General features: G+C 39.3%; 1 protein-coding gene across 1 annotated transcript in view; it reads left to right on the forward strand.

Annotated features, from left to right (window-relative positions):
* Positions 1 to 2,133: 2,133 nt before the first annotated feature.
* Emc2 (ER membrane protein complex subunit 2) overlaps positions 2,134 to 9,259 on the forward strand; it is a 39,060-nt gene continuing 31,934 nt past the window's right edge. The window contains exon 1 of the mRNA XM_021216842.1: positions 2,134 to 2,245. Within this exon, the coding sequence (XP_021072501.1) occupies positions 2,206 to 2,245 (40 nt within the window). The 5' untranslated portion in view covers positions 2,134 to 2,205. The remainder of the gene's footprint in view (positions 2,246 to 9,259) is intronic.

Below are 9,259 nucleotides of genomic sequence, written 5' to 3' on the forward strand. Positions count from 1 at the left end.
CATTTTCAGTACACTCTCTCTGTTCTGTAGATTTAGGATTTTAAATATAATATAAATGAGGAGTTTCTCTTCTTGTCCTGCTTCTTTGCTGTTCTGTATGTGTCTTGTGTCTGGATAGGGTTCCTTTCACTATATTTGAGAAAATATCTTCCATGATTTCATTAAAATTTTTATGGCATTTGCATGAAATATTTATTCTTGGATATTTAGAATATGTAGGTATTGCCATAGTTTTTGACATCTTCTGTTCATACATTCAAAAAATCATTGACCTTGACTGACTCATACTTCATTTTTATTTTCACCTCTTCATACATGATATTTATCTCCAATACCATCCATTCAGTTGGTGAGGATGTCCACCTAACTTTTTACTTGACCTATTTTTTTTCCTTCCATTATCACTCTGGTTTTACTTTTTTCCAGTATTTTATCTCCTTATTAAATTCTGTTTGACAACCTAAATGAACTTCCTTGTTTCATTTTGCTGTCTGTATTCTCTGTGATAATTCTTGAGTCCATTGTGAGTTGTTGTACCATATTTAAAATCATTTTTAAAATTCTGTATATGAGCTTCTATGTGAGCTCCTTTTGCTGGAGGCCATTTGAATGAGGTTGGTAATTTTTGGTGGCATCAAGTTGTCTTAAATTTTCACGCTTCTTAGGTTTATCTCCTGGGATATGACTATCGGGGGTCAAATTGTTGGTTAAGACTGGAGGTCAGCTGTGGTGCTGTGCTATGTTAGATTGGTGTTCCTGGTACCAGGCTCTATCTTTTGACTTCTGCTGAGGGTTGAGTTTGAGTATTTTGAGTATTGCCCATTTTCCATAAGCTATTTGCCACTATTCAGTAACTATCCTATTTTTCATAATAATAGAATAGAAAATGACTGTAAAATGGATGCTTTTTAAATATTAGTTCTTGAGGTGGGGAGCCAATGGCACTGTGTATACTGATAGTATGGGTGGAAGGGAGGCAAAGGGTCACAATTGCAGTGTGACTAGCAATAATTATTGTGCTGTTAGATTGGAAGTAAAGGAGATGGGCCCACATAGGATTTAAAATAATTGAGTAAAAGCAAAAATGGGGAGGGTGTGTGTGGGACATTTGGTTAATGATAGACTAAAATGAAGAGGCAAGTTGTAAAGTAGATCTCTGCCTTTGAGCTTTCAGAGATGGAAAAGTAAGAGGAATGGGTATAAGAAAATAGAAAGGGGGAAAGGAGAGATAGAGGTAGACATAGAGATAGATAGCTAGATATAGATAAATAAAGACAGATGGAGGAAAAGCAAAAAAGAGAAAGAAACAGTATGGGATAATATTTACACTGTTCTGATTTATCTGAGCATTGGTATGAATTTGAATGAAGCATTTATTTGTTTTGAATGAAATATTTTTTTTAAGTCTGCTTAGTCTGAGGAGAAACTAATTCAGAATCTAACCCAAGTTTAAAAGTTTCCTAGCCTTTTCTGTCATTTCATGGCTCATTGCTAGCAGATGGCAGTAAGTTCCCCCTTACCCTGCCTCACTTAAAAATTGCCAAGGGCCAGTAATAGACAGACGTTGATCAAAGATGTACATTTTAGTTTATATGGAGATTTTAGTCGACAATAGTATCGCATCATAAATTTGATATTTTGGTAAAAGCTATTAGGAGTTCTTCACCTTGCAACATGGTAACTATTAGAGGAGATAGATAAGCTAATTAATTGTGGTAATAATCTCAAATCGTTACCCTATACACTATATATATATATATACTTTTGTCAGTGATGCTTCATTAAGGCTGAGGTATCATTGAGGACTGTGAAAGAATTGAATAAGTCTATGTAAAGGAAAATGAAAGACTTGGAGCGGCAGACACTAAAGGCATTACGTTTGATAAAATCGCAGAGTTGAAAGTTACCTCAGCCCAAGTACCTCAGCCTCAGCTGTCTGTCACAGACTCCTTCCTCAGCAGCTCCCGCAGCTCCGCGCTGGCCCCGCCCTCAGACCCGCCCCTCCGGCTCCTCCCTCTAGTCGGGCTACTCAGGCCTCGCTGGCTCCGCCCTCTCTCCCTGCGAATGCTTTACAAACGAGAAGATTCCGCCCACTCTCCTCTATCGACCAATAAAAAATGGCTTCGTCATTTGCCACTTCCCGGTGGCGGGTGACGTGCTGCGTCTCCCCGCCCTCTCTCCTCACCGCCTCCCGGTTCTAGGAAGATGGCGAAGGTCACTGAGCGTTATGATGTGACTTGGGAAGGTAATTTTGGGCGGGGAGGGTGCAGGAAGACCCAAAGCCCTGGGAAATGGTTCAGAAGGACCCAGAATCCCCGGAGAGATTTGTACCGCGTTGTGTCCTCCGCCGGGCAGCTCTCCCTGAACTGCCCGAACCGAGTGGACACTGGGGCTCGTTCCTTCCTGGGCCCGGCCAAGGTCTGCGGCGTACCGGGTCGCGATTGCTGGCCCGTACACCGATCCACCTGCCTCCCTGCGCACCGGTTTTGTCATCTTCTGTTTAGGAGGCAGGAGGGACACGGGGCTGCGACTGTCACACAGCATGTGGTTTCTGGGAGGCGTGGAGGAGGCGGGATTACGTGTTGAAGCTTGGTTGAAGCCAAGAGATAGGTCCAGTGGGGCCTGTGCTAAGTGTTTGGAAGTGTATGGCAAAGGTGTGTGGGAAATTCATAAAGAAATGTTTCTTCAACATGCACTTTCTATTTTGTTCTGTTCTCAGAACTGGGTTTAGAAAGTCTCCCCTTTTCACTTCCTTGGCCAGTCTTACTTAAAGCACACACAATGTAGCTTCCTACTTACTCTGCCAATTAATTCATTTTCTGAAGGAGAATGTAACTGGTTAAATTTGAGGTATGTGTTCACATGGGATAGCCTTATCCTGTCTGATTGACCGAGAGTGAAGAATTTTTAAATAAAGTATTCAAATCTTGGATCAGTTCTGTATGAGCTGTTATCTCTTTCAAAAAACGGTGGGAGTCATGCTTAAGAAAATAAATGAGTAGTCGGGCTTGGTGGTGCACGCCTTTAATCCCAGCACTTGGGAGGCAGAGGCAGGCAGATTTCTGAGTTTGAGGCCAGCCTGGTCTACAGAGTAAGTTCCAGGACAGCCAGGGCTACACAGAGAAACCCTGTCTCAAAAATAAATAAATAAATAAATGAGTGTTTTTAAAAGCATGGGATTTCTGTCCATATTCCCAGCAGTTGGCACAGTACAGTGTACTTCAGTAGCCAATTTGCCCATTGAATGCTTTTGTGGGATCTTTAACATGTAGAGTGAAATTTACATGAATTGTTTGAGTGTGAATAAATCTCAAATAGTATAAGAAGCAAAAGATTTTATATTGAATAAAAAAAGTAAGTGCTAGTTCTGTATGTCAAATAAGACACCATCTTCAAAGAGTTTACAGTTTAATGCAACAAAAACCTGTCAGTTCATTTTTAAAAGGTTCGTGTCAACATATACCCTTCAACTGTAAAGTAGACAGGTTAGTTGGTGTTGGTTTCAATGCTTTTAAAAATGTTATAAATACTTTAAGATTGTTGAAGAGTGATATTATTAAGGTATGTGAAGGATAGCTTTTAAAATCTGTTAATATGTACAATCAAGGGACAAAGATTATGTTACTGTTGGCAAGCAAAATGATTCTGTGTAGCTTCATGCTGTCCTGTGGGCATTCTAAGGTATGGTGATATAACTAGATTTGGAATAGTGACTGCTGTGCAAATTTATTGAGCAACGAAAGAAGAAATTATTTTAAAGTGGTCAGCAAGCTTCTAGCCTGAGAGAAGGGATTTTGTTGTTGGTCGATAGTATTATGTCACTCTGCTGACGGATCTGGCTCTTGATGGCATCTAGCTGGAGCCACTGCCTGTCCTAACTCTGAGCTGGCTCAGCTTGTCTTTCCTAGATTGCCTAAATTGGCATGCACTTGTCTTAGGGGTCAGCACAAGCGATTCCTTCCATCAACAGTGTTCTCCCCTCACAGCCTCTCTCCTTACTCTTAAATGTTAGTCTCTCAGAATTGTGCTCCAAAGTTTCCTGTTGCAGTACCCTTAAGCACGCATCTTCTCACCCCTGCCACCATATTTACAAGAGAAGTAAAGAGGAAAAACAAGAAAATGAAAATCCCAAGCGACTGAATGGAACAAAACCTCCTGGCTTGTGTGCTTTCTTACTATTGAAGCACTTGCTTGCTTGTGTTACCTCAATTTTTTCCTCTGTTAGAATGAAAGAAACTAGGCCTACTTTGCTCACTTTTATGTAACTAGTGCTTGGCACAGCAAAGATACTATTGATCTACTGAATTATTGAAAGTGTTAACAACCAACATTAATAAGTTGTCCATGCTTTTTCTAGCTTATCTTATGTGAACCTGGCACCCCAGTGACTAGAACACAGTTTTCTTATTTTGTAAAATGAAGGCTTAATTTTCCTGAAAACCTGTTTTATGAGAATGTGGATGGTTGATGAGATGACACTCAGATGGAGTTTTATTTGGATATGGTGCACAGAGTCAGCTGTATCCTTAGGACCTCCATTAGCATCATAAATGGATCCAAAGAACACTATAGAGTGTGTATATGTGGGGTGTCTGTGTGTTCCTGTGCATACATTTCTCTTTTTTGTGTGGTGTTTGTTACATGTCGTACATGAGAGTGTGGGTGTGCATAGGCACAAAGATGCCAGAAGAGGGAGTTATGTATCTTGCTGTACACTCTTTACCTTATTTATTTGAGGTGGTGTTTCTCACTGAACCTGAAGCCAGGCTAGAAGACAGTAAACCTCAGTGAGCAGTGTCTCCTCCCCCAACCTCCTTCCTAGTGCCAAGAAGGGCTCTTTATGTTTTGCAAGGGATTCAACTCAGGATCTTATGCTTGCAAAACAAGGACTCTTACCCAACAAGAGCTCTTAGCCACTGAACATCTTCCCAGACCCTGTAATTCTTGTAATTCTTATAATTCCTATTACAGGAATAGGAATGTATATAAAAAACTTCAGTAAGTTTAACAATGTTTTAAGTCTCAAATAGATGATATAAACAATAGAATGTTCATTTCTTAAGCCAGTTGAAAGCATTTGTTATGTAAAATATTTAGAAATTTGGGGGTAGGAAAGAGAATTTAGACTTGTAAGGAAAGTAGTCAAGTTTCTTGAGAATATATATTAGGCATGGCCGGATAGGGTGCCTTGTGCAGAGCCTAGCATAATAGATGTGAAATGAGTTTTTAAAATATTGTAGAGAATTTTGTTTGTATTCCTCCTTTTTTACTTCATCCCTTAAGAAGCCCCAATTTTGACAGTTCATGGGTGTAGCTTCCCTCTCATATCTAGAAGACATAGTCTCACAGCTGACATTATGGTTTGCTGACTCTCAACTTTTCGGCCACCTTTCGGGACTTTCTGAGACTGAGGTATAAGCACTGCGTTGTATATGTATCAGCAGTTTGATTTCTGTATCTTACTTTTTCTTTAAGGTGCTAGGAAGGCCTCATGCCAATTCAAATGTTTATATTTTATACATCTCTGTTATGCTTGCCATTATAAATAACCCCCTCTATGTAAGATTTTGACTTTTTAAAAATCTTTTTGTATGTATGTGTGTGTATATGTATGTAGATGTCATAAGTTCCTGCCAGGTGTTTGTCTCTACCTAATTTTACCAGTTTGTCTCACAGTGTCTTCAACTCACTCATTGGCTGGACTGATTGGCCAGTGGGTCTCTAGGATCCAGTTGCCTGTGTTCTTATAACTAAGGGAGAGTGTCTCCATGTCCAGGTTTTTGCAAGGGTTCTAGGGATTAGAACTAAGGCCTTTATCCATCCTTCTGTAGCAAGTACTGTATCGGGCGAACTGTCTTTTCCCCCAGCCCCTTGCTTTTGTTTCTTAATAGTATTTTCTAGGTTCATTTAATTTTTTTCACACTGTTCTTTTGATAGGTTCTCTGCATCCATTTGCTGCCAAGTGCTGGAACACACTAGATTGACTTCGCATCTCACTAGTGCACTGCCATACATAGCTGAAAGAACACTTCTACTGAAGTTTCTATACATTGAAATAACTTATATTTTGCCTTCAAATTTAGTACCTACCCCATCCATTAAGAGCCATGGCAATTTCATTATCACTGATTTGGTGATCCAGATTTTGGAACTATGAATAATTGTTAAAAGGTATATACTGATTCATATAAGTGAATCTGTAAATGGTCTTTGAGAATTTATATTGGAATGGAGGAAATACAGGGAGAAAGGAGTTTTGTACGAAAGAAACAGAGTAGGAAGCAGACTATTTCCTCATTTCTCGAGGTTCAGGTGTCTTAGCACAGTGAGACCTAGTCCTTAGGGAAAGATGAACAGGATAGCCCCTTTGTAAACTCTCCTATTGCTGTTACCCCAGTACAAAGACAGGAGTTAATAGCATACCTCTGTATGAGTCATGTACCTTTAAAGTATACAATAAAGTGAGCTTGGATTTGAAGAGCATGCTGCCTTTGGGGAACAGCTTTAAAAAAAGTATACTCAAGGGAGGAATGCTCCCCAAATTTTATTTCTAGCCAGAGATTTTCCCTTATTTTACTTACTTAAGGTAGCCAAACCTTTTGTAGTGCTTTACGTTTACTAGAGTGCTTTCTATAAATTACTCGAGAATAGGAGTCCTAAACTCAGACTACATAAATGGGGCAGCGTATGTATGAAGTTGGCTGAAAGACTGAAGCAGTGCCTATGAGGAATTCACAAGGGCTAGCAATTGAAATCGACTTAGAAGTAAAACGAAAGTCCAAGCCAAGCACTGTCCAAACGTGGGCTCTCGGTTTGCTGTATTTAAGTTTCACAAGAGCCTGATAAAGCTTGTAATCCTGTGTAGTTAATAACCGAACTGGTAGAAATGGTCAGTGACAAGTCCCAAATCCCCACTTTCAGGTTGATGAGGCAGTTGATTTAATACTAGTTCTCCAGCTACATCCCTTGCTCGTTCTGCTTCTTAGTGCCTAGAGCCAAGCATCAGTGTGTGTGTGTGTATATATATATATATATATATATAATAAAGAATAACCTAATAGTATTTCTATCTAAATGTTCTAAATGACAGCAACTTTGTGTATTATTTGGTTTGTATTGACTCTTCCTGTAACATTACAGCACAGAAAAACAAAACCTCCCTAAACGTAGGTTCTAATAAAAGTGTGCTTGCAAAACAATTGGCTACAAATTTTGGCTATAAGGTGGTAGTTTCTTGACTCAAGTTTAAATTTTCTTATATAAAAATACAAAGTGAAGAGCAAGCCAGAGATAGTGTAGTTAGAACAAGATTAATAGTGTTTGTGGTTATTATTGAATAGAGGGAGAATCATCAAAGTAGCAGCATGCATACAACTGAACAAAAATTCTGTTTTCAGCACTGTACACAATAATGTCACTAGAGTAGCCAGATTATACAAGTATTTTTTTTTTTTCATCTTCACTTGGTAGATGAGAATGTTGAAATGTGAAGTGACTAACTCAGCTAATATCCAGGTAGAAAGTGTCAATGTAGAGAGTTGAAGAGCAGATATTTGAGTACTGCATTTCCACTCTTGATCTGTGTGTGCAGATAAAAATAAGAAAGATGTATATTCTCAGGTAGATACTTAATTGTACCTTAGCCATCTGTCTTAATTCAGGCCAATACAACAAATACACTGCAGTGGATGTCTTAAATCATACATTGTTTCCATATGGTTCCAGAGGATAGGAAGTGGAGAGGCAGGTCCTGGCAGATCCAGTGTCTAGCAAGGAATAGACCACTAATGGCAAAAAAGAGAGAAGACAGAGCCTTTTACATCTTCTGAGAGGACTGACTGCCTTCCATTGGCCCGTTTGCCACTTAAGGTCTTGGGAGTTTTAGCTAAGTTTTTAATTAACTTGAAAAATCGCAAACATTTAGCCTGTAATATTGTGTAAAAGGAACCAGATTATACATGCTTTTAAAGTACTTTGTTTTTGGTTTCTATTATATTCAGATCTTAGTTCTCCAGACTGGGATTTTTATTTTATTTTATTATTTATTTATTTCCTTACCTATTTTTTTGCCAGTGGTTCTGGGGAAGGCATTCTGGTTCTCTGGGGGAAGAACAAATGCTGTGTACAGATAAGACAAAAGGGGCCGAATCCATTTTTCTTTAAAACAAAACAAAACAAAACAAAAACAAACAAAAAAAAAAACAACAGAAAACGAACAGGAAGCCTCTTTTCTTTTTGTCGTAATTAACACACTGGAGATAACTAATACTCCTCTCTGCTCACTCCTGTGATAAAGATATTGATCCATTCAGTAGAACAGAAGCCAGAAGGGTCTGATAACACCTTAAAGGTTCTGCCACAATCTGGTTGTATTCAGAATCAAATTTCCAACCCATGAGGCATTTAGACCAGGGCCTCTCCTCCCATTGATGGCTGACTAGGCCATCCTCTGCTACATATGCAACTAGAGACACAGTTCTGAGGGGTACTGGTTAGTTCATATGGTTGATCCTCCTATAGGGTTGCAGACTCCTTTAGCTCCTTGGTTACTTTCTCTAGCTCCATCATTAGGGGCCCTGTGTTCCATCCAAGAGATGACTGTGAACATCCTCTTCTGTATTTGCCAGGCACTGGCATAGCCTCTCAAGAGATAGCTATATCAGGGTTCTGTCAGCTGAATCTTGCTGGCATATGCAATGGTGTCTGGGTTTGGTGGTTGTATATGGGATGGATCCCCAGGTGGCAGTCTCTGGATGGTCCTTTCTTCCCTCTCAACTTCGAACTTTATCTTTGTAACTCCTTGGGTATTTTGTTCCCCATTCTAAGAAGGAACTAAGTATCCACACTTTGGTCTTCCTTCTTGAGTTTCATGTGTTTTGCAAGTTGTATCTTGGGTAGTCTAAGTTTCTGGGGTAATATCCGCTTATCAGTGAATGAATATCATAAGTGACCCTGGGTTCACTTCCGGGTCTTCAATTCTATTCCATTGATTTACCTGTCTGTTGCTATACCAGTAACATGCAGTTTTCCATCTCTTGAGATCATCTTTGATTTCTTTCTTCAGAGACTTGAAGTTCTTGTCATACAGATCTTTCACTTCCTTAGTTTGAGTTACACCAAGGTATTTTATATTATTTGTGACTATTGTGTAGGGTGTTGTTTCCCTTATTTCTTTCTCAGCCTGTTTATCCTTTGTGTAGAGAAAGGCCACTGATTTGTTTAACTTTATATCCAGCTACTTCACTGAAGCTGTTTATCA

The sequence above is a fragment of the Mus pahari genome, chromosome 17 (genome assembly GCF_900095145.1).
Source record: "Mus pahari chromosome 17, PAHARI_EIJ_v1.1, whole genome shotgun sequence".
In the NCBI taxonomy this organism is placed as follows: Eukaryota; Metazoa; Chordata; class Mammalia; order Rodentia; family Muridae; genus Mus; species Mus pahari.